The sequence below is a fragment of the Lonchura striata genome, chromosome 18, assembly GCF_050655825.1.
Source record: "Lonchura striata isolate lonStrDom1 chromosome 18, ASM5065582v1, whole genome shotgun sequence".
Classification (NCBI taxonomy): Eukaryota; Metazoa; Chordata; class Aves; order Passeriformes; family Estrildidae; genus Lonchura; species Lonchura striata.
The window spans coordinates 15,348,482-15,372,201 of record NC_140720.1 but is presented as its reverse complement, the minus strand read 5'-3'; the positions used below and the strand labels follow the sequence as shown (position 1 = coordinate 15,372,201).

At 50.1% G+C, this 23,720-nt stretch overlaps 2 protein-coding genes across 9 annotated transcripts in view; both read left to right on the top strand.

Moving 5' to 3' along the window:
- The first annotated feature begins 4,116 nt into the window (after nt 1-4,116).
- Nucleotides 4,117-13,968, top strand: TSEN54 (tRNA splicing endonuclease subunit 54). Of its 5 annotated transcripts, XM_085557034.1 has the most exons (12): nt 4,117-4,161; nt 4,346-4,498; nt 5,564-5,627; nt 5,768-5,851; nt 7,030-7,128; nt 8,083-8,135; nt 8,476-8,574; nt 9,680-10,308; nt 10,764-10,824; nt 11,512-11,628; nt 12,234-12,278; nt 12,721-13,968. In XM_085557034.1, exons 1-12 carry the CDS (start codon nt 4,133-4,135, stop codon nt 12,869-12,871), a joined length of 1,584 nt encoding a protein of 527 aa, XP_085413160.1. In that variant the 5' UTR covers nt 4,117-4,132; the 3' UTR covers nt 12,872-13,968. The 5 variants fall into 5 exon arrangements, with proteins under 5 accessions (XP_085413160.1, XP_021397328.2, XP_021397327.2 ...); XM_021541653.2 differs by lacking the exon at nt 12,234-12,278; XM_021541652.2 differs by lacking the exon at nt 12,234-12,278 and having other exon boundaries at nt 11,512-11,634.
- A 1,563-nt stretch (nt 13,969-15,531) lies between these two features.
- LLGL2 (LLGL scribble cell polarity complex component 2) overlaps nt 15,532-23,720 on the top strand; it is a 32,862-nt gene continuing 24,673 nt past the window's right edge. For all 4 annotated transcript variants that reach the window (XM_085557032.1, XM_085557031.1, XM_021541655.4 and 1 more), the window contains exons 1-2: nt 15,532-15,598; nt 22,681-22,787. In XM_085557032.1, coding sequence (XP_085413158.1) covers nt 22,713-22,787 — 75 coding nt within the window. In that variant the 5' untranslated portion in view covers nt 15,532-15,598; nt 22,681-22,712. The remainder of the gene's footprint in view (nt 15,599-22,680; nt 22,788-23,720) is intronic.

The following is a 23,720-nucleotide window of genomic DNA, read 5'->3' as shown; positions in this document are numbered from 1 at the left end:
CAGGGCCAGGGGCCCCTGGGCACATCCTTTTTCCATTTTCCCTGGGAAAGAAAACTCAGCAGTTTAGGTTCCTGATTTTAGTTTGTAGGGCTCTCTTGGGTCTATCAGGGCAGCACAAGTTTGAGGTGGGGACAACTTCGGTGTGGGTTCCATCCTTCGATATAAGGATTTTTTGGAGTCAGCGCCAGGGGCCCCTGGGCACATCCTTTTTCCATTTTCCCTGGGAAAGAAAACTCAGCAGTCCAGGTTCCTGATGTCAGTTTGTAGGGCTCCCTTGGGTCTATCAGGGCAGCACAAGTTTGAGGTGGGGACAACTTCGGTGTGGGGTCCATCCTTCGATATAAGGATTTTTTGTAGTGAGGCCCCAGCCCAGGGCCAGGGCCCCCTGGGCACATCCTTTTTCCATTTTCCCTGGCAAAGAAAACTCAGCAGTCCAGGTTCCTGATGTCAGTTTGTAGGGCTCCCTTGGGTCTATCAGGGCAGCACAAGTTTGAGGTGGGGACATCTTCGGTGTGGGGTCCATCCTTCGATATAAGGATTTTTTGCAGTCAGGGCCAGGGGCCCCTGGGCACATCCTTTTTCCATTTTCCCTGGGAAAGAAAACTCAGCAGTCCAGGTTCCTGATGTCAGTTTGTAGGGCTCCCTTGGGTCTATCAGGGCAGCACAAGTTTGAGGTGGGGACAACTTCGGTGTGGGGTCCATCCTTCGATATAAGGATTTTTTGCAGTCAGGGCAGGGGCCCAGGGCCAGGGGCCCCTGGGCACATCCTTTTTCCATTTTCCCTGGGAAAGAAAACTCAGCAGTCCAGGTTCCTGATGTCAGTTTGTAGGGCTCCCTTGGGTCTATCAGGGCAGCACAAGTTTGAGGTGGGGACAACTTCGGTGTGGGTTCCAACCTTCGATATAAGGATTTTTTGCAGTCAGGGCCAGGGGCCCCTGGGCACATCCTTTTTCCATTTTCCCTGGGAAAGAAAACTCAGCAGTCCAGGTTCCTGATGTCAGTTTGTAGGGCTCCCTTGGGTCTATCAGGGCAGCACAAGTTTGAGGTGGGGACAACTTCGGTGTGGGGTCCAACCTTCGATATAAGGATTTTTTGCAGTCAGGGCCAGGGGCCCCTGGGCACATCCTTTTTCCATTTTCCCTGGGAAAGAAAACTCAGCAGTCCAGGTTCCTGATGTCAGTTTGTAGGGCTCCCTTGGGTCTATCAGGGCAGCACAAGTTTGAGGTGGGGACAACTTCGGTGTGGGGTCCATCCTTCGATATAAGGATTTTTTGTAGTGAGGCCCCAGCCCAGAGCCAGGGGCCCCTGGGCACATCCTTTTTCCATTTTCCCTGGGAAAGAAAACTCATCAGTCCAGGTTCCTGATGTCAGTTTGTAGGGCTCCCTTGGGTGTATCAGGGCAGCACAAGTTTGAGGTGGGGACAACTTCGGTGTGGGTTCCATCCTTCGATATAAGGATTTTTTGGAGTCAGCGCCAGGGGCCCCTGGGCACATCCTTTTTCCATTTTCCCTGGGAAAGAAAACTCAGCAGTCCAGGTTCCTGATGTCAGTTTGTAGGGCTCCCTTGGGTCTATCAGGGCAGCCCAAGTTTGAGGTGGGGACAACTTCGGTGTGGGGTCCATCCTTCGATATAAGGATTTTTTGTAGTGATGCCCCAGCCCAGGGCCAGGGGCCCCTGGGCACATCCTTTTTCCATTTTCCCTGGGAAAGAAAACTCAGCAGTCCAGGTTCCTGATGTCAGTTTGTAGGGCTCCCTTGGGTCTATCAGGGCAGCACAAGTTTGAGGTGGGGACAACTTCGGTGTGGGGTCCATCCTTCGATATAAGGATTTTTTGCAGTCAGGGCCAGGGGCCCAGGGCCAGGGGCCCCTGGGCACATCCTTTTTCCATTTTCCCTGGGAAAGAAAACTCAGCAGTCCAGGTTCCTGATGTCAGTTTGTAGGGCTCCCTTGGGTCTATCAGGGCAGCACAAGTTTGAGGTGGGGACAACTTCGGTGTGGGGTCCATCCTTCGATATAAGGATTTTTTGCAGTCAGGGCCAGGGGCCCCTGGGCACATCCTTTTTCCATTTTCCCTGGGAAAGAAAACTCAGCAGTTTAGGTTCCTGATGTCAGTTTGTAGGGCTCCCTTGGGTCTATCAGGGCAGCACAAGTTTGAGGTGGGGACATCTTCGGTGTGGGGTCCATCCTTCGATATAAGGATTCTTTGCAGTCAGGGCCAGGGGCCCCTGGGCACATCCTTTTTCCATTTTCCCTGGGAAAGAAAACTCAGCAGTTTAGGTTCCTGATGTCAGTTTGTAGGGCTCTCTTGGGTCTATCAGGGCAGCACAAGTTTGAGGTGGGGACAACTTCGGTGTGGGGTCCATCCTTCGATATAAGGATTTTTTGCAGTCAGGGCCAGGGGCCCCTGGGCACATCCTTTTTCCATTTTCCCTGGGAAAGAAAACTCATCAGTCCAGGTTCCTGATGTCAGTTTGTAGGGCTCCCTTGGGTCTATCAGGGCAGCACAAGTTTGAGGTGGGGACAACTTCGGTGTGGGGTCCATCATTCGATATAAGGATTTTTTGTAGTGAGGCCCCAGCCCAGAGCCAGGGACCCCTGGGCACATCCTTTTTCCATTTTCCCTGGGAAAGAAAACTCAGCAGTCCAGGTTCCTGATGTCAGTTTGTAGGGCTCCCTTGGGTCTATCAGGGCAGCACAAGTTTGAGGTGGGGACAACTTCGGTGTGGGTTCCAACCTTCGATATAAGGATTTTTTGCAGTCAGGGCCAGGGGCCCCTGGGCACATCCTTTTTCCATTTTCCCTGGGAAAGAAAACTCAGCAGTCCAGGTTCCTGATGTCAGTTTGTAGGGCTCCCTTGGGTCTATCAGGGCAGCACAAGTTTGAGGTGGGGACAACTTCGGTGTGGGGTCCATCCTTCGATATAAGGATTTTTTGCAGTCAGGGCCAGGGGCCCAGGGCCAGGGGCCCCTGGGCACATCCTTTTTCCATTTTCCCTGGGAAAGAAAACTCAGCAGTCCAGGTTCCTGATGTCAGTTTGTAGGGCTCCCTTGGGTCTATCAGGGCAGCACAAGTTTGAGGTGGGGACAACTTCGGTGGGGGGTCCTTGTCTCCTCGTGTGCCATGGAGAGGCACTGCTGGCCAAAATCACTTGACCCCCTCACAAGGTGAAGGCTCAATTCAGGGAGAGGAAATAATGAGGCCGGAAGCGAAAATTAAATAATTGCAATGATTTAAAATGGAAAATGGAAGGGAATGGTTTTTACATTCATCTCCTTTTGTTGGCATCTTTTCAAAGGGCTTTTATTGGGAAACCATAGCTGGAACCAGGGATTCTAGTGGGGAGAAAAGCTGTGTTTTTCCTACTTGAGGCTCAGTGCCTCCTGTGAGATATCCCACAGCAACAGGAGACGGGTTTGAGGTGAAAGTTGAACTTTTGGTGCGTTTCCCCATCAGATCTGTCCATGCCTTCCCTGGCAGCCAGTCCAGCCATGCTGGCAGAGGTGTGAGGCCCCGCTGGATCGCTGCACACTCCAGCAAAGGCACCAGCCACTGCTGGAGCCTGAGCCAGGAGAAATAGTGACACCACGGAAGGGACAATCCTCCTGCCCCAGTGGGCAGGACACAGCCACTTCCAGACTGGTCTGGCTGGTCCCATGTGCTTCCAACACCCATGGCAGGGCACAGCCTGTCAGTGATGCTAGGGAAATGTACTGAAGAATTTATTGAATTGATAAGATTTTAAGAATTGGTGAGAATTTAAGAATTATTTATATTATAATTACTAAGAATTTATTAATTAAGAATGTTTTTCTTTGGGGAAATGTATTTAAGAAAGGGCAAAATGCAGTGAGGAGGGGGAAAACGTGATAGAAGGTCCTGTGACAGCATGGTTGGGGGAAAGAAGGGAAGGACGGGTGTTCCAGGTGCTGCACTTCTCCCCAGAAACCGCGGACAGAGCAGATATCCGAGTCTGGACCTAATATTAATTAGCAATAATTTAGCTGTTTGTTTTTCCCCCCGCTCCCTGCCGGTGCCCGGTCCTCCGGGCCGCCAGGGGGCGCGCTAGCGGCGCGGCCCCGCCGGGCGGCGCTCGCGCGCGGCGGCGGAAGGACGCTGGCCCGGCGCGTGCCCATGGAGGCCGGCGGGGCCCGCCGCCTCAGGTGGGGCGGGCGGGAGGGGAAAGCGGGGCGGGGAACCGGAGCTGCGGGAGGGCGCGGGAGCACCGGGGGAGCCCGCGCATCGCGGATGGGGGAGGCAGTACCGGAACCCATGCGGGCGCCAGGGCGGTACCGGGGGAGCCGCGGTCCGCTCTGCCGCCCCTCAGCACGCCGCTGTCGCCCGCAGCACGGCGGAGCAGCCCGAGGCTCGCCAGGCCCCGCGGAGCCCCCGCGGGCAGAAGGATTCGCTCCCCGACGGCTCGGCCCGGCAGGCCGAGAGGCTGCGGCGCTGCTGCGAGGAGCAGTGGCGGCTGCTCTGCGAGGAGCGCCCGGAGCGGCCGTAAGTCCATCCCTGGGAGCTGGGAATGGCTTTGCCCCGTGCGGGCAGAGCGCAGCTCGGGGTCACGGGTGGGAGCGAGATGTGGTAGCAGGAGGTGTTGGTCAGCGCAGTAAAGCCGCCCGCAGCTCTCCTCCACTCAGTGCCCGTGCGACCAGCCTGGCTGCCCCCGAAGGAGCGCAGGGACATGGTGGCACACCTGTGGCTTCAGAAAGTCCCTCACAGGGCTCTTGGTTTTTATAGGTGCGTCTATAATCCTGTAACCTTTGCAGGTATGAGCCACTGCCGCCTTGGGCATGATCCAAGTTACAGAGTGTCTTGTTGATGCTCCTGTGTGGCCTTGTGCAGATTTGACCAGGTGTCAGTGTCCCTGGTTTATCAGTTTTGGTGGGTTCAACAGTGCTGCCAGACTTTGGTGCTTATCACTTGGGAGACATTCACACCTCTCAATGTACACCTTCTCTGCTTGGCCTGCAACTATTAACTTTTCCCTGTGAGTTCCCATGGGTGGGGTACAGTGATTTGAGGATGTCTTGGCAGCAACCGAGTAATTGTATGACACAGAATCGCAGAATGGTTTGGGTTGGAAAGGACCTTAAAGATCACCCCATTGGACTCCCTGCTATAGGCAAGGACACTTTCCACTGCTCAGAGCCCCATCCAACCTGGCTGTGAACACTTACAGCAATGTGGCAGCCACAGCTGCTCTGGGCAACCTGTGTTAGTTCCTCAATATCCACATATCCTGGCTTAGGCTGTGCATCTCCAGCAAGCTGCTGTAGCCTGTGGACATGTCTCTGTGGTGCTGACTGAAGACACTTTTAACTGGCTGGTGATGATAAAGTGTGCTGCTAGACCCAGAGGATGATGGCTTTCTAAAGCCTTGTAAAAATGCCACCTGGAAACCTGCCTTTTTGACACCTTCCTGAGCTTGTTTTGTGTTGCTACACCAGCAGCTGACTGTAGACCACACTAACAGTAACAAACTAATCTTTAACCTACTCAGGGTTAACAAACCTCAGTCTTTAACCTTCTCAGGGTTAACAAACTAATCTTTATTCTTCTCAGGGGGAATCTGGTGAAGGCTGAGTGGAAACCGGAGCAGGGCATTGTGGAGCTGAAGTCCCCTGCGGTGAGTGCTACAGAGTGTGCTCAGTGCCATCATCTCCTGCTGCCTCACAGATTCTTTAATTTGCTTCTTGCAAAGGGAGGGAGCCTGGCTGTCATTAGGGAACAGCCAGAACCCATCAGGGATTTGTGCTCCTGTTCCAGGGAAAGTTCTGGCACACCATGGGGTTCTCGGAACGAGGCAAACAATGTCTGCTGCCCGAGGAAGCTCTGTACCTGCTGGAGTGTGTAAGTAGGATGAGGCATAACACCTGGTTCACAAGGAATTGTCTCTTTTAGTGTGTTGCTGATGGACCTGTTTGTCACCAGGCTATGGGTTCCGTACTCTGAGGCAGCCCCTGTGTCACTGACCGAGTGTGTTAGTTGGATCTGTGGCCAGCTCATTGATCTTAAGCAGAGACCTTTGGGGCTGCTGATTGGGATTTCTTCCCAGTATGTATGGCAGAAATAAATTTAATTGTGGCAGACAGACTAGTGAGACCACATTGTGTTCAGTGCTCCTCTGCTTGCAGAAATGCAGCATAAGGCTCAGCTGGATTTCTTTGCTGTAGAGAGGGGTTTTTTTGGTCTTTCCAGAATTGGTGCATTGATCTAAAGGGAACTTTTATCCCTTAGCAAAACAGATTGTGAGTGTCTGATGCCATCTCTTAAATCTTGGCAGCAAAGATGGGGCTTTTTTACCCCAGGCATTCTGATAAATAGTTTGTAAACAAATTGATGGCAATAAAAATCAGTCAGATGCTGAGTACAAAATGCCCCCAAAAGCAGAAAAGGTCAGTGAGATACCTTCAGCCTATGGCATGGAAAAGGTTTCTAGGGTTTTGTTTTCTTTATGAGTAAACACCGTTTAAAAATATAAAAAGGAGGAAAAAGAGGTGTAGCATAAAACAGCCTCCTGGAGGTCATTTGCTATTCCCTGGGAAAGTTATCTATGGGATCTCTGTGTCTGTAAAGGAAGTAAATACTTCTGAGGAGGCACCAATTGATGCCACCTGAAACTGCCATTCATTCCTCTGCTCCAGTTCTCAGTTGTGCTGGTCATAAGTGCTTTTGTTGTTGGGCTGTATCCTGAATCACTCAGATCATCAAAGTTAATTTATCTCTCCAAGCAGTGGTTATTTTAGCAGCTGGGCATTTTGCTCCCAGCTGCATCCTCTGAACAGATGCTGGAGCAGGAGCTGAGAGCTGTGGGTGGGAAATTCTTACCTGGCTGATCAAACCCAGGGTATGGGGGAACTGGGTATGGGAAAGGGACTGTAAGTAGTCCAGGTGGCACATGGGGAGAGGTGGATATCATGTCAGGGAGGGTGCTGGGACCACCCAGCTGTTAGGACCAGTGGGAAAGGACAGGGTGTGAGCTTGCATAGATTTGTTCCTGTGTCTCACACCAAGCTTTTGCCCTGCAGGGCTCTGTCCAGCTCTTTTACAGAGATGTGGCCCTGTCAATCCAGGAAGCCTACGAGACCCTGTTGTGCCAGGAGGCAATGAGCCTGTCACATTACCAGGTGTGTTGCGACCTCCAGCTGTTGGAGGAGGATGAAGGCAGGAAGCCCAGCCTCTGCCACACAAGCTCTTCCAGTGGCTGGAAGCAGGGTAGGATGATCGGGGACGGAATTCATCCTCAGTTGTTCCCACTCACCTTCTTCCAGGTGTTCAGTTCCCATTTCCCCACCTTTGCTGTGGGTCCTGAGCCTGGCATTTTCTCCTCTGCCAGTGCCACAGTGTGTTCATTGTCCTGGTTTAGGGCAATTTTGGGAGAAAAACCTCTAAATAGTTTTCCTCTAGAAAGCAAATTCAAGCAGCCCCTCCCACAACTGGTTTGGGAAAAAGATTTCCTTGGAGAAAAGTAGAAAAAATTGTTTATTTAACAGGCAAAGCATTCACCAGCACAAGAAAATGAAATACATTAAGCAATAAAACCTCTTGCTGCTCCAAAAGAGAGGACTAGAAAGTCCCCTTTGTGGGACCCCTTCGTGGGTTATAGCTTGGCTCACTCAGTCTCTGATCAGTCCCTCTGGTGCTGGAAATGCCATGGCCCAGGCCTGGCCCAGTGGGCCAGTTGTGAGCTGCCAGTGCTCCTTTGGGTGTTCAGCCCAGAGAAGATGAAACAGGTCAAAAGAAAAACCACAGTCCAGGGAACTTTTCTGCCTCAGCTAGTGAAAAACTAACTGAAAGCAAAGGAGAGCTCTGTCCCACCATCTGTCTGTCTGCAGACAGCACAGTCCAGGAGCTGGAATTTGGAGGAGTGAGTGCAGTTTCTGAAAACAAACTGCATGCTTCTTCTTCCCCCACCTTTGCACTCATAACCAATCTTAAAGGTGCAAAACTTATTTCTGGGCTGAAGAGGTGAATGGGGATATGAGCATCATAAAGTAACCCCAGGACATCACTCAGTCATAGTGGTAAATTGTTTGTGTTTAGAGCTGTCATTTAATCTTCTTGCTTTCCTTTGCTCTAAGGTGTTCAGCCACTTGAAGCAACTGGGTTATATTGTACTGAGATTTGACCCCAGGTAACCAATTTTTCCTTCCCGTGCTACATTCTCCTTCCTGAAGACCCTGAGACCCTCTATACCCACTGCCTGGCCCCAGGGAGTGGGACCAGAGAAGAGGATTTTGGCCCTGTATTCCACCTCTTGAGAGGATTAAAGACTAAAAGTGGCACTCTACCCTTCCTTGCTCCTCCCTCCTGAGGAGGTGATTTGGAACATGAAATGGGGCATGAACTGAGGGCCATCCTAGGCACACTTTGCCATTTTCTCTGTCTTTGGTTGCTGTATCCTGGGGGCTGAGCAGAGGGTAGTTCCTCTACATCACCCTGCTCTTAACCTCTGTGTTGGTCTCTCCTTCCAGCACTGTCCCATCTCCCTACGAGAGGCAGCTGAACTTGGAAAGTCACTGCAAGAGCTCTGGGAAGCACCATCGCAAGAGGAGGAGAAGTTCCAGCCCCTGGTAAGGATGTAGCCCAAAGCCTTCTCCCACCCCCTTCAGGCCATACTGGCTCAGGAACAGCTGCTTTGCTGCAGTGTCCCCAGGCCCTCCTGCTGGGGGTGACCTTGTCTGGCACCGTTGCTCTTGGCTGTCCCCAGGCAGTGCAGCACTTTTCCCGAACGCTTTGCAGTGTTCCGTTTTGTCACATGTGTGTGTCATGCCAGGGCTAAGAGGGGAAAGTTGTCCCCAAGTCTTCCACCCGTGGTGCTGAGATGTCACAAGAGAAGGGTGGAGAGGCCAGTGCAAAAGGAACACGTGTCAGGTGCTTCCTCTACTCTTTTTTTTTTTTAGCAGAAGCACAGCTACCACAGTGCACATCTTGCATTTATCCACCTCTTCAGTCCAACTTACCTGCCAAGACTCAGCAGCAGAGAGCAGAGTTGTGTCCTAGGGCTTGCACATGTCCAAAACATCACCACAACCTGACAATGAGTAATTCTTCTCATAATTCTGACAGTTCCCAGGAGGTGGCGTCAGCCTTTCAGAAACGGGGAGGACGAGGCTGGAGAGTCTCTGCTGACAGTGAATCAATGCCTAAGAAGTTGTGGGATTGTAGGAACTGGGAGATTAAACTGCTGGTCTAAGAACTGCCCCATCTTCTCTGGAATCAGGGTCTGAATCTCACACGAATAAGAGGTGCTGGCAGGCAGGTTTCTGCCTGGTCTGTGCTGCTTTGGCTGAAGTCCATAGTGTTTGCATGGAGGTGTTTGGGTCAGTGTCTAGGGTGTGGACCTGGTGTGGCAGGTTGGGAGCATTGTCTATACAAATCAAGGCTGAGATTCTCTTGGGCGTTGAAGTCAAACCTTGTGCATGACTTCCCAGAAGTTTAATCTGCCTTTGGCAATTCACTGTTTAGTTTTGGCCTGCTTTTTATTTTCTCATTTGTCTCAAACAAGGAGGTTGTTGTGAAGGGTTTGCAGACCTATCTGGGGGTTCCTGCCACCTTTGCTGTCCTTCAGGCTTGGCAGACTGCCTTCTTCCTGTTAGCGGGGAGCAAGCAGAATTTAAAGGAAAGCAAGCTCTATCACATGCTCTCCTGAATTTTTTACTGTTCCTTTGTCTTTAGGTTGCATGAGAAGAAACATAAAGTATATGAGGACCTTTCAGAAGCTGGAGGGACCTCCAGCAAAGATGGAAACTACTATGGAGACTCCATTCCCATGGATGAAAAGCCCTTGTCAGTGCAGCCAAAGGAATCAGATGCTGGCAGTGCAGAGGGGGAGTCAATGCCAGTTCCTCTTGATACAGGACAAAAGGACTCTCTGAGCTCCTCCAGCAGGCAGGCTGAGAAGAGAGAGGAGAGCAGCACTGGCACCCATGCACCTCGCTGGGATTTTACCACCATCACCTTTCCCAACATGGCCTCAGACCAGCTGTGCACACATCTGCCCTCCCCTGACAGCAGGCTCCTGCCAGAGAATGTGCCAGGCAGGGAGGTGGACGCAGCTTCCTGGTGCACACAGATCAACCAGAAACAGGAGAAGCTGTCACGGAAGGAGAGGAAGCAGCGGGAGAGGGAGAGCAGGTACAAGAGCAGTGTCAATGCCGACCAGGAGGTGAGGCACTGCTCCAACTGGCAGGAGTACAAAGCCCTCTTGGAGCAGAGGAGACAGCAGAGGGTTTGGAAGCGACCAGCACACCTCTGGGACCAAGCTGTCACACCGCTGCTGTGGCCAGAAGAAGTGACCTCGCCAGGTAGTGGCTCTGGGAACTTGACAGGGACCATTCTCTCCCCCCCAGCTCTGAGAAAGAGTGCTTGGTATGCAGCAGCAAAAGGGATGACATGTTGAAGCTGAACATCAGTTTTGGGGACAGTATTTTGAGCAGGAGAATCTTTCTATAACCCACTCAAGTGCCAGGATAAACAGGGCCTTGGGAGGGCTTCTAATCCGTTCCCCATGTCCTGCTGTATTGCAGTCCTTCCTGCTGGGCTTTTAGGCATGTGCAGTCAGGGTGCAAAGCAACTGCAGAGTGTCTGGGCTGTGTGCTGGGAGGAGATGAGGAAGTTGAGGTCTTTGAAGTAGCCAGTGGTGACTGTGGAGCTGCCAACCATTGTCAGAGGAGGAAGGCTCGTGGGTGGTGTGGAGTGCTTGGAGTGCCCTGGGAGGGAAATTGCTGGTCTGATCCTTTCTCGTTCCTTCTCCCTCCAGCTGCGCTCCTCCAGCAGATCAGTGTGCTGCAGCCCTCCCACATCCTGGATGGAGCCTCCCGGTTAGTATCCAGCCAGTCAGCTTGGAGCTGTTGGGGAGCAGGAGTGTCTTGGGACTGTCCCTGCTTGTGAGGTCTGTGAGGTGCTCCCAGCAGCAGTTTAGGAGCTGCCACACATATCCAGGGTGCCAAGAGAGCCCTGCTCCATGACCCCCTAGCATCTCTAGTGAGGGGGTGACATTTCCATGAATACCAGGTCCTGCAGCAACAGAGCCAGGGCTTTCTAGGCCAATTAAAACAGCATCTTATCCTGCCCTTCCCTCTGCAGAGCCAGAGGTTTTATAGGGTTTCACCTGTGCCTCATCCTTGGAATGTGCTGCCATCCCTGCTTCAGTGGTTACAAAACCTTGGCTTTGGGACTTGGGGTTCTGCTTCTGCCTCAGAGTCTGTGTGGTGCTTGTGTGCAGTCCCTGCAGTGCTTTGCTCTTGACTTTGTTAGTGCTGCTTCTTGTGAGGGCGTGGGGTAGATGTGAGCCACGATCTTGCTCTGGTCTGACTACAGGAAAGCTCTGGAAAGTAATTCAGTTGCAGGGAGTAATTCAGTCTTTTGAGGAGTGAAGCCTTTCAGGAGACCCAAACTAGTCAGAACTAGACCCAAAATGAAGGGAGTTTTTGCTCTCTCTTTTCTCTGCTGTACTCATACTCTGCAGTGTTTCAATCCCGTACCTGTGTGGGTGTGTTCCCCTGCAGGCTGCAGGAGGACCCAGAGGCCATGAAGATAGACTTCAACGTGTATCAAGCAGACGCAGTGTCCAAATTTAAGAAGACAAACCCTGGGAAGCCCCATGTCAGGATGTGTGTTCGGAGGTACCAGTGAGTCTTGTGCTGTTTCTGAAACTTTGCAGTTGTTGTGGAAAAGAAGTGCTAATGATCTGTAAATGACCCAGCATCTTGTGAGCTTTACAGATCATCAGAGTGTCTCATTTGAGGGTGGTCCTGCCCGCACAGGATTTTTTTTTTTCTTTCAGTTCCTCCTGCTTTGTTGGTGTCTGTGGCAGTTTCCCCCCTTCCCCCTGCCCTTGCATTCAACCCACACTGTTTGGTCATCTGGTTGCTGCTCTGAGTATGTCTGAGTATCGCTGGGAGTCAGGAGAAAGAAGCCACAGCTTTTATGCAATGCTTGTGAAATTCAGGTAGAACCCAGCGCTATGGGAGCTGAATCCTCAGTCGGTGCAGATTCACTGTGGATTTCTGTAGAGAATTTCTGCAGAACTTACTACAGGCTCTGAGCCATGGGTTCAGCATTTTGATCTTTGTCAAGTGTAATGTTAAAATCACCAAGAACAGAGGGTAGGTGTCCCCTTTCTTGCTGGATCCAGGACCTGGTACTTAAACTCCATAGCTAGGTACAAAGTTCAGTTTCTGCCTTTTCTCATTTTACTTTACTGAAACTGTCCCTCTGCTCTCTGCAGCTGTAGTAGACAGAGCAAGGAAGGTGGTAATGCAGTTTTACCAAGGTATGTCATGAACCAATAGGATGATCCTTGTTGCATAAATATTTTCCTTGATGAGCTAACATACTCTGCAGAATTAAAAGGAGGGAGAAAGCAGGTCAGATGTTGATCTCAGCAACCTAAAGAGCTTTCCAGCACAAAGATATTAAGATTGCAGTGGATTGACCATTTGCCAATATCACTGTGACCCGTATCTAGTGGGCACAGCGTGGAGCAGTGTGCAGTTATCCTTGTTTTTGGCAAAGGATTCAACAGCTCCCAGTTCCTGGCATACTGGATACTCACTCTCAGGGCTGGCAGCTTTTTGCTCGGACTGCAGTGGATGAGGAGAATCACCACCAGCTCCTCAGGCCAAAGGGAGCTGTTGTGATGGCTGGCCAGGACAGCTTTGCCTCTGTGTTCCTCTTGCTTGGAGAACAAACAGGATGTTTTTTTCTCTCTGTAGCTTTGATGAGCAGATCCCCTCCCTGCGGGCTTTGAAGCAGGTGACGTATCTGAGTGGGGATGTCCCGTTGGTCTTTGCACTGGTGGATCATGGAGAAATCACCTTCTATTCACTGAAGGAGTTCAAGCTGCCTGTTGATATTAATCACTGAAGTTGCTATCACTTGGAGAAATGGGATGGGATAAAAGGAAGAGCTTTACTCAGGAGCTGTTTTCCTGATTAATGAAATATTACAGAAAACAGAGCCTGGGATAACTGGAACTTTGGGAAGTTGGCCACTTTATTGGCTGTTACAGACTTCACCCACACAGATGGCTCAGGCATAATGGTTAATTTACAGCGTACAAGTCTGTTTGGCTTAGCTGGGCTTTTCTGGGCTGGAGTACACACTGCTTTGTTCTTGAAACCACTGGCTCTCCGGCTTTCTCACCTCATGGACCACCAGCCTGCTTTCCTGAGTAATTTTTTGCTGACTGTGGACCATTAGAAAACACTTTGCTGGTGATCCTTTTGTCACAAGTAAACCACTGTGCTATATCAGTGGAGTGGTTGGAGTGTCACTGAGGTAAATCAGGGACAGAATAAGCTGATCAGTGCTGGTGGCCTGAGCCTCTGTCATTCAGCTGTGTCAACGACCATCAGATCAGAGTCTGGTCTGAAAAAGGCACAGCCATAAATTCAGTCACCTGGAGGAAAGTGTCCAGACACTCAAGAGCAGGAAACTGTGCCTTGAACACAGTTTCACGAGCCAGAGGCCACAGAAAGTCCCAGAGCATTGCAGATGGCAGCTTGGCCTCCTGAGCTTCATTTTGGCCACCCAGTGTTAAGCCGTGCTAAAACTTGACCACCACTATGAGCACACTGCATCTGGCAGTCTCACCAGGGCTGAGCTGCAGCCCCTCTCTTTCAGCCCAACATCCTCTTTCCTGGCTGTGGATCCTTGTTATTTGTCTTGCACGTGGGAGGTCCCTGAGTAAAGAAAAAGGCTCCAAATTCCTCATGAGTTTTCCAATCTGGTCTCCACCAGCATATCTAGGTACCAAATTTGCTTTAGCCTCTATGCCAAAAGTGCCAGGTGTCAGAAGGTCTGCTCAGTGGGTGGAGGTGAGCTAAGCATGGCTGTGCTTGATATCAAAGTTTTCAGAACTGTAATAGCAACTGGTTTAGATGTGTTTTATTTGGTATTTTTTTAATTCCTTTTGGACATGTGGAGAAGGCTGAGCAATAAAAAAAACCCTTTTCCAACGACGCAGGCTCCTTGGTGCGTTTCTTCATTACCCTAGAAATGTTAAATTATGCAGAGGGAGGCTGTGGAGGCTACTGGGACCCGAGCAGAAGCAGCAGCTGGTGAATGCCTGCTCAAGGTCATGCAGCCCTGTGGCTGCGTAACCCTGGTAACCCTGCTCCTACGCCGGCCGTGCTTGGCTGCAGCCGCTGCCCTGACCCCGGGGAGGGCAGCGTGACTCAGAGCCCGGAGGTGTCCCTGCATCCGCGTGCAGTTCCTGTCGGCACTCCACACCTCTTCCTCGTTCATCTTCCTCCTGCGTGCTCAGAGGTATCATAGCCCGGGGTGCCGCGGCTCTGCTGCCAGCGCCTGTTTCGCACACACGCCCCAGTTATCAGATGCTGGAAGTGGCGGGGCTCTCCTGAGGTGAGGGGTCTGGCGGCTCCTCCCACGCTCCCTCCCCTTCCTCTTCCTCCTTCCAGCAGGGCTTTGGCTCTGATAGTTTTCGCTAAAGCCGGGGTTGGCAGCCCCGGCTGCCCTCAGCATTCTCTCAGACTGTTTTACAGATTAAAGGCAGTGGCAAGGGAGTTTCTAAGAACAGGCGCAGCCAGGAGAAGTGCAGCCTGACCCACAAAGCTCAAGTTTGTCCTGGAATTAGGTCAAACTCACTCCTGTTGATTTCAATCAGTCTCATCTCTTTATGCCAAGGTGGAATTGTATCAATGAAGTCTACCAGAGCCACCCAGTGAGTTTCACTGGGGCAGAGATTCCCTGATTCAGCACAAGACAATTACAGTTTAATAACCACTGCAGAGAGGATTGAGAAACTGTGGCTGTCTTGCTCAGCACTGTAACATCTGATGGTGCCTTTACCCACCCCAGAACAGGAGCATGATCCAGACTGATACCACTGCTCCATTTTGGCCTGGGATGCAGATTAGCTGCTCATTGCAAGAAGATGAAAGAACCAAATATTTAATTGAAAAACATCACTTTTGGAAACGCGGGTGAAATACTGTTACTGGACCCTTGTCAGAGGTAATTTCAAGTTTTTGCATGGATGCAGAGAGGGCAGACCTTCACCTAGCCATTGCCCTTTACATAAATACAGCTTCCTTGTCCATCTACTGTTCCCTGCAGCAGGACGCAGGGTGGCTGCTGCGGGGCGGTGCAATGGGACTTGGTATTCCTCTCTCCAGCGAGTGCTTCGACTCTTTGCAACGTCTGCCTATTTTCGCAGGCAGGGCTGTGAAAGCTGGGAGCTCCGTCGCGGGGCTGGAGCCCGGAGGAAGGGCCCTGGAGCCCGGCCCCGGCTTTCCCCGCCGCCCTTTCCCGGCCTTTTCCCGGCGCCGGCTGCCCGCGCTCCCCGAGCCGCGCGGTGCCGCTCCCTGATTGGCTACAGCGAGCGCGCTGCTGAATTATTCATGAGTGCGCTGGCCGAAAGGGAGGCAGAGCCGCGGCTTATTTGCATGCGAGGCCACGCCCACGCGCGCGGTTTGTATATCGTGGCTCCGCCCACGGGGCGGCCCCGCCCAGGCCCCGCCCCGCCGCGCCCCGCCCGGAGGTGCCCGCGGAGCGAGGCCGCCGCGCAGCTGAGGGGGAGCGGGCGCGGAGCGGAGCGCGGCCGGGGCGGCCCGGCCCCAGCCCCCGCAGGTGAGCGCCGCTCGCTGGGGCCGCGCGGGGAGGCGGGAGGCGCTCCCGGGAGGGGTCCCGGCGCGGGGTCCGGCCGGCACGGCCCCGCGGAGCTCTCCGGGGCGGCCCCGCCATGCCCGCCCGTGCTGGGCTGCGCGGCCGGGCCGGCAGGTGCTCGCTGGTTCCCCCGAGAGGGTTCACTCCGCCGGTGCCCGGCTCTCCGCCCTGCCGGGCCGGCCACACCTGGAGCCCCGGCGCACCCGGGGACTCCGGCAGTGTCTCCCCGTGGAACTTGCAGCGGAGGGCTGCTGGCGTTTTGTTCGCTGTTGCGTCCGGTCCCGGGCTCGCCGCGCTGTGCCTGCACGGCCGGAGCGCGGCAGCTCCGCATCCCGGGATTCCCCGGGGGAGGTGGCGGCAGTGGCCGCTCCGGGACTTCCTGCCGGGCCCTGCAGCGGGACCGGCCCGGGGCCGCTCCCGGCGCGCGGAGCCTCCGCGGGGCTGCGGGAGCCGCTCCCGCCCGGTCCCGCGGGCAGCGGTGCCCCGCTCGCAGCCCGGCCCCGCAAGCACCAGTGCTGCCGCTGGCTCCGAGCAGCGGGTCTTGGAGAAGACAAGAGCTGCAGTGACTCTGAGTCCCGTGGGATATTCTGTTAGCATTTTCTCTCTTTTTTATTTCCTATGCCCGTATTAAATGCATCTTGTCACTACTAGTGGTTTTTCTTTCTCCTCCCCGAAGTTGAGAACTCGCTGAATGAAAGAGCACGTTGATTCCAGCAGGCAGCGAACAGGTGTAATAAAACGGTGAAGGAAGTTGTTCAGCCTTTGTCTCAGGTTGCCCTTCATTGTGCCACGGGAACAGGCTCTTGCTGGTATCTCCCCTCCTGGAGCTGGGGCTTAACCTTGGTATTGGAGAAAGCTTTGCCTGTTTGTGTTTAGTTTTGTTGATGGTGTAGAGCAGTTGAATCACACTCCCGGGTGTGTGTTTCTGCAGCCAATGACACAAAACCTTGTGCTGGTGTGACAGGAGAGGGGGACAGCTCCACTGAGATGGTAGAAGTAAAAGTCCATTGTCATGTCTTACTTGATGGGGAATGCTGCTCTTTGTAGTCATCTGAGAGCACTTCAGTCAACTGGAATATCTGGCTTTACCAAGTCCCAGCTGAAGCTGTGTGCCCAGAGCAGCTGCCTGGTGATCTTAACTTTGAATCGGGAAGTTGCTGCTTCTGGCAAGTGGAATGCAAAGTGCTGGTACGTCCCAAGGCTCCTCCATGCATCCTGGCACGTTCCTTGTCGGGGTAGACTGACCCGTGGAGAGGATGAGGATGATCTGTGCCAGTAGTGAGCAGTCCCTAATCCTGCTCAGTGCTGCTTGTAGCCTGTCAAGGGGCTCTATATAGTTTGTGGTATTGGAGAGGGAGAAGAGTTCTCAAACATCTTCATAGGATGGTACTGAGGAATGTCTTTTATTTGGTTTTGAACAAATTGCATCTGCTATAACAGCTGACCAAAGAAAAGTACTGGAGGAGTTAAACCAGTTGAGAGCCCTTTATCTTCCAGTGGCCTTTGGTATGGTAACATAATTATTCCTGGGAATTGCTTATGGAAGAGGTGTGGCTTTTCTTGGCTGACAATAGAAGCTTGAGAAATGTCAAAGACCAAGGGAGGTTTTAAACCTATGTCTTGCATGGCAATAAGAGTATGTGATACTGCTAGTACAATAATTTTTCTTTAAAATACCAAAGGAGGCACTGGTTTGGTTTCTATGCAGAAATTGTGTGGAAACTCCAGTTCTCATATACGCATTTCTCAAAGCTGGATCTCTTTATGTTGCTTTATGAAGCAAATGCTTTCATGGTTTGCTCCATTGACCTACTGTTTGTAAAGTGCTGCTCCAAAGTTACAAGCCCCTTTTCTGTTTGATTCACGCTCCTTAGCAAAGCCTACAAAAGGTTTTGCATCATGGGCAATAATGTTGTTCAGTGCAAAGACTTTGTTCTGCTGTAGCATTTTGAAACTTTGTGTTGTCATGCCCCCATGACAAGGAGAACACAATAGGAGTCCTAATGACACACAAGGTTTGCACAATTCCCAAATTCATTGCAGGTGGGCAGTTCCTGGTAATTCCAAGTACAAGGCTGTTGGCAGTACATGAACTTGCCTGAGTTGTGTGATTACTTCTCAATTATTTTCAAAGGCTTCTTGGAGAATCGATGTCTGATAGTTTGTTTAATATTGTTTGTGTTTTAGGAGGGCAGCCACTTGCACATAGTGTTACCACAGTCTGTTCAGTTGTTCATTTCACTGTCTCTCCAGATTCACTGAAGTAAATTCCTTTTAAAGGATCTTTTGGTTTTCCTTGCTGACTACTGTATGCAAGGTGCACCTGAACACTCTCTTGTTTATGAAAATGCAAGTGGCAGGGGGTAGCAGTGGCTCAGCAGTTGTGTAAAGGAGATCTCTGCATGGTCTCATTAAACTGAGATTAATGTTAGAGCATCTTCCTTCTCCTGGGAAGAGGAGGTGGTGTCTTACACTTCTCTCTGTGTACTGCAACTGCTCCTTCCCTTGCTTTAGCTGTTCTGCTTGGTTTGTGCTTTTCTTGAGTATCTGCCTTGACAGTGTGTCACAGCCAAGCAGGGTGGTAGAGGTGAACAGTTAAAGAATAGCTCAGGCTCGTTTCATTGATTTCAAGCTAAAATTGTTCTTAAATTTGTCCTTTCACAGTGAGTCATGGCACCTGTAATGGAAAAATGTGATAAATCTGGTGTTTAAGTGATACTTTGCTCAGTTCTGTTGGTGTGAGATCGCTGGTGCTAAGGAAGAGCTTTTTGCTGTGCAGCTGACCCAGCCTCTATTGTCTCACTGTTGACTGTGTTGGTAACAGCAACAGGGCAAACTCCTGGGTGCAGGAGAGAACCTGGTTCAGACAAGGCCATGGGAGTGACCTTTTGTTTCAGCAGCACCAACTGCCTGGAGTTCAAACAAAGCTGTTTGATAAGGCCTCTTTTATTTTAGCAGGGTTGATAAAGTGTTATCAGCTGCATAGGTAGATATTCTCTCTTTAAGGACCTGTAAGCAGGAAGGAGTGCTGAGGAAGGAATGAGAAGGAAACCTAAATCAAGGCAGGATTTAAGAGTTCTTGAGATACTTGCTGGCATTTTGAAAAGAAAGCTTTTGAACTATATCCCATTGAAAACCTGTTCAAGCTGAGTAAAGGTTGCCAAGGAAGCACACAGATGGTACCTTGCAAATCTGCTACGTGAGCAAAATAAACTTATTATGGGTATGTTTTTGTTGTGGGGTTCACTTGAGACTGCATCCACACTTAATACTGTCTATGTAATAAAAACTTCTGACCTGGGTTTCCTCTTCTTGCTAGACTGGATTAACTTGTGTGATTGGGACTTACAGCATTTTGGCTGGAAATTCCACTCTCATGAGAGGATGTAAGGAAAAAGTCCAACAAATTTCTGCACAGCGTAGTTCCCTGCCAGCCTTTGCCAAGTTGATGGAGAAAATGATGGAGAGTGTCTCAGCAAGCTGTGCATGGGCATCAAGATACATTGCTGTGTGCAGAAGCAAGGAAGCCAAAGGAAAACGTGGAGCTCTGGATTGGTGACACTCAGCAGTTGCTAGTCAGCAATTGAGGAACAATTAATGCTGCTCCTGGGAAGGAGCATTTGTCCTCCTGTTGAATATGAGCTCACATGCCACATCTCACGGTGTCTGAAATGAATGGAGCTGAGTGAGGAGGACAGAGTGAAATCTGGTTGTGATCTTAAACTGCTCCTTAGTGTCTGATTGGAAACAGGACTGTCTTGCCACTCATGCTTTCATTGCCTCTCCACATGAATAGTGAGGAGATTTTGCTTTGTGTCGGGATCTAATCCAAGGAGGTGAAAAAGGGGACTTTATTGTATATTTAGCTGAGCATTCAGGTAAGGAAGCAGCAGGAGTTTGATGTTGGGGCACCCTGAGCTCTGCTGTCAGGTGTCCATGTCCTGAATACCAGCAAAACTTGGGTTGGCTCAGCCTTGGGCTATTGTTGCCTCTAGACAGCTTCCCTCAATGCATCTTAAAAGAAGAGAATGTTGCACATAGTTTCTGGTAAAAGACTTGTCTTTGAAAGCCGAAAGAATTGTTTCCCTGGAAAATAAGAACATTAGATACATGCAGACCTGGCATAGCTTCAGAGGCTACTGGAGAATTCCTCTCTGGCTACTGGTAGCCACAACTGTTACCAGATGGTTGTAAATGCTGACTGGCAGACAACTGCAGAGCACTTGGGGCTGGAGTTTTATGTAAGACTCCAAAGGTGTGTGGGAGAGAAACTAAACTGCTAAAATGTAAATGTGCATCTGGAAGATAAGATTATACAGATTGTGGAATCTATTTCTATAATTGGAAGAGATACTTCCTTATTGTACTAAAACCAAAATTATTCTCTTTGATAAGAGCCTTGTAAACTTGTGATAATAACTCTTGGACAACCTGTGCTGCAGTGGATGCTATTCCTTCTTTGCCTTTGTTCAGAACTGCTTGTCCTCTCGTCCTTTCCCATCCTGTGATGCTCAAAGGTTCTTTGGTCACAAACTGACCAAAGTATATCAGTCTGTGAGAGGTGACTTTTGTGGTTTGCCTTCTCTGATCCTCTCAGCCCTTCAGGGTGATGGTTCTTCAAGTGAGTTACTGCTCAGTTGAGAACTACTACACTTCTTAGCCTGTTGAACAAGTTGTTGTGGGCTGGAGTGTGACTGTTGGAGCTCTTGCATAAGCAGGCTCAAACAGCATGCTTCAGGATGCCATTAATATTTTAGGATAACACATTCGAGCAAGTTTTTAAATGTAAAGTTGTGTCTCTCTCAATACAAGCCCCCTCTTTGCTCCTAACACTGAGTTTTGTCTCTGCTGGCACAGCTGAGGTCTTTTGTTCTAAAGTGGGGACAGTAATTAGTAGAGTTTCTCTGTGGGTTTGCCTCGTTTAACAGGTCCAGGATATTGATTGACAGTGGAAAGGGTGTGTCTTCTTGGCACTTTCCTTTCCTTGTCTGGCTAAGGGCAAGTTGTGTATTCTACATGGGCATCATGTGCTGTCCTTTCATTGCGCAGCACCTTGTCACTGCTCTGTAACTTTTGCTAACTTAAAGTGAATGTAGCTTTGTGAAAATATGTCTCTCTCTCAGGGATGTCTAATAAAAGATGTCTTATGATCTGACACTATTTTTGAAGTTTCAGTTGAGGTGCTAAATCATTGTAGAAGGATTTACTTTCCAAGTAAACGACACTTTTCCTCTCTTTTCCAAGGTCCTCATAGGTTTGTTTCTGTGCACATTCTTCACCCTGCATGTGCTGGTGGCCCACAAACACAAGCAGCTGTAGCTGCCCTGCTCAGAGCCAGTTTTTCTCTGGTGGCTGGTGCTGCCAGTGATTCTCGGTGACTGGAATGTCACGTAGGTGACATATTCCAGTCACGTAGATCCTAGTAATTCTAGGGCCTGAGTGACTCAGGTGATTGATCCTCATGTGATCCTCTGGTCCTCTGAACCAGGGCTGCATTACAGGCCTTTGGTGAGCTCAGGGCAGTGCTGCACAGGTGGCTGGAGATGTTGGAGTGTGAGCAGGAAAGGTAAAAGGGCAGTAGTGCAACAAAGAGGTACAAGTTCAAGCTCAGGGAGTTTCTAAAGGGAGTTCTCAAAATATGCCTGTGGAGCATCCTGTTTATCACACCATTTCCTTCTTTTGGACCTTCACAGCTGGTGCAAGGCCTTGCTAGGAACCCTTTGAAAAACAGCTCAAGCTCTTCAGGAGTGGCTGCTTTAGGTCATTATCCAAAGGCCATTGTTGCTGGCAGGAGCACAGAAGCAGTTGTTTCCAGCTGTGCTGTTCCTGTCTCTATAGGTGTGAAAGCTCATCCCCATAGTCACTCACCTCCAGCCCCACTGTCTGAAAGGGTTCAAGCCCCTCTTTTCACTTGCCAGTTCCTTTGGTGCTCCTGGCCCCTCTCTTTCTCATGCAACATCAGTCCCCTGCTCCCCATCTTACTGTAGGTGTGTATGAACCTCTTCTGACCATGTATAATATCCATTCTGACACTTCATTACACATCAGAAGTTCTGGCCCCACTGCACATGTGTGTCATGTACAGAGTAGCTGGAAAATTGCTCTCTGTCCAGCAAATTAAAATAAAATACTGAGTGAAGTGTCTGTAAACTGCAGACTGTGAGAAATGGCCAGGGCAGGCAGGAGCACTAACACCAGGGTAAGTTTTCAGGATGTGAATTCAAGTTTTTGCTCTTGAGTTGGCAGGGTTTACTTGTCACTTAGTGCCTGTGCAGAGGGGAGATGTGACAGCTCCTGAGCTGTTCAGAGTAGGAAGCTGGAGCTTGGGATTTTTCGTGTGATTTCTGGCTCTTGAATCAGGTCTCATTTGTCCTGCTTGGATTCTTCTGTCTCTGTGAGAGACTGGCCACCGGGACGCTGCTTTGTGCTTCAGCTGCACAGTGAATTGCAGGTGCGAAATTCCCTTCCCTACCCCCACCTCAAGCGGGGAGTTGGGCTTGATATTTTACAAAAGCAAGTTAATAATTAATGCAGCTCCCCTGCAGGCAGCGCAGCGCCCTTTCTGCCGTGCCCATGGAGAGACCTGAAAATGGGATTCTTTCTCTCTTTGGCTCAATAGCTGGAGGGTTACCTGGGGTGAAAACTGATGCTAGTCAATAATGCCTGAGCCTGGGAGTTGGCCTTTAGGTTGGGTTTGTCTGAATGTTTATGCAAATGCTGGAGTTTTTCTTTTTCTTTGGATAGCATCAACTCAAAGGATCACAAAATGGCCAAGTGCAAAACCCTTTTCAGAATCCTCTTGTTTTACCTGTACTAGTTTGCTTTATCAATGTGAAAGTAGAATTGTGAAGTGCTGCACCAGAGAGCTGTGTTAGACTGGTATCAGGTTTTAGTCACTCGATAGTGATGTTGTCTCAGTCTGCTCTGGGTGATTTGTTACCTGCTAAACCAAAATAAATAACCTACTTCTGCCTGCTTTCTGCTCTGGCTGGTTTTTTTTGTTTTTTTTTTTTAATTATATAGACTCTTCTTTTCTATTTTGTTAGGATTTTGTTGCCAAGATACTACAGCAAGGAAAATGAGAAGGTTCTTAAGACCCGGCCACGACCCAGTTCGAGAGAGGCTCAAGCGTGACCTTTTCCAGTTTAACAAGGTACGGGGCTTTCCTCAGACTTCAAGGCAAATCTGTCCTGAGCCACTGCATCCTGCAAAAGAAGGGAAAAACCACTTGAGTGTGGGTGGAAAAGTTAAATTTAGGAGAGGTGCTGGTTTGTTCTCTTTTTCAGTTCTGCCTTTTTCTCCCCCAACATGCCTGAGTAGTTTCCTTTAAGGTCCTGGGCGTGTTCTCAATCCTGTCTCCTTTTCTCAGAGGAAGGATATTGTGATGCTGTTGAGTGGCACTTGTTGAAAGGAGAGATCTTCACAGCAGCTTTTCTATCCTCTGAGTGGTCTGTCACTTGTCCTGCTATGTGCTGGAACTGTTTCTGTTATAGGTAGTCCTTGTTAGGAAAATAAACATTTTTCTAAAGATACATATAAACCACAGCTTGTGATGCAGCTGAAGCCAGAGTTCTTTGTCCCTTGTTATACTTCGGATTTACAAGTGTACCCCTGCTTTAAATGTGCATTTAAAAGGCTGTGCTAGCACCTAGGCAGCACAATGGCCATTAATAATGAATTTACTATTATCTTAGTCTGAATGTGTTTCTAAATCTTTTCCTTCCCTCTGTGAAGAAGAAATTGCAATGCCTGTGCTATCTATCCAACACTCTGGATATTTTTCTTTTTTAGCTCTGGCCAGGAGCATAATGCTTTTATCTTTGAAAATGCCTAGTATTAAATCATGGCTAGGCTAATGGCTACTTATGCTTTCTTTGGGGAGCAGAAATATACTTGTAAGTTTTGTGTTTCCAAGGTTTAAATGGAATTTTGCTGCAAAGTGTAATGGATAAATGAAATCAGCCTAGGAAATAACCTTCTTGATTCATTGTAATTGTAGTGTAGATGGATACTTGAAGTGGAACTGTGGATATTTGAGATAAATGATTTAATGTAATTGGTACTGAGCAACACCAATTCCATGCAT

Coding starts and splice junctions, on each gene's coding strand:
- TSEN54 (XM_085557034.1), top strand. CDS start 4,133: ATGGAGGCCGGCGGGGCCCGCCGCCTCAG. Junction 5,628..5,767: donor TGGAGCTGAAGTCCCCTGCG/GTGAGTGCTACA, acceptor CTCCTGTTCCAG/GGAAAGTTCTGGCACACCAT. Junction 7,129..8,082: donor TGAGCCTGTCACATTACCAG/GTGTGTTGCGAC, acceptor CTTTGCTCTAAG/GTGTTCAGCCACTTGAAGCA.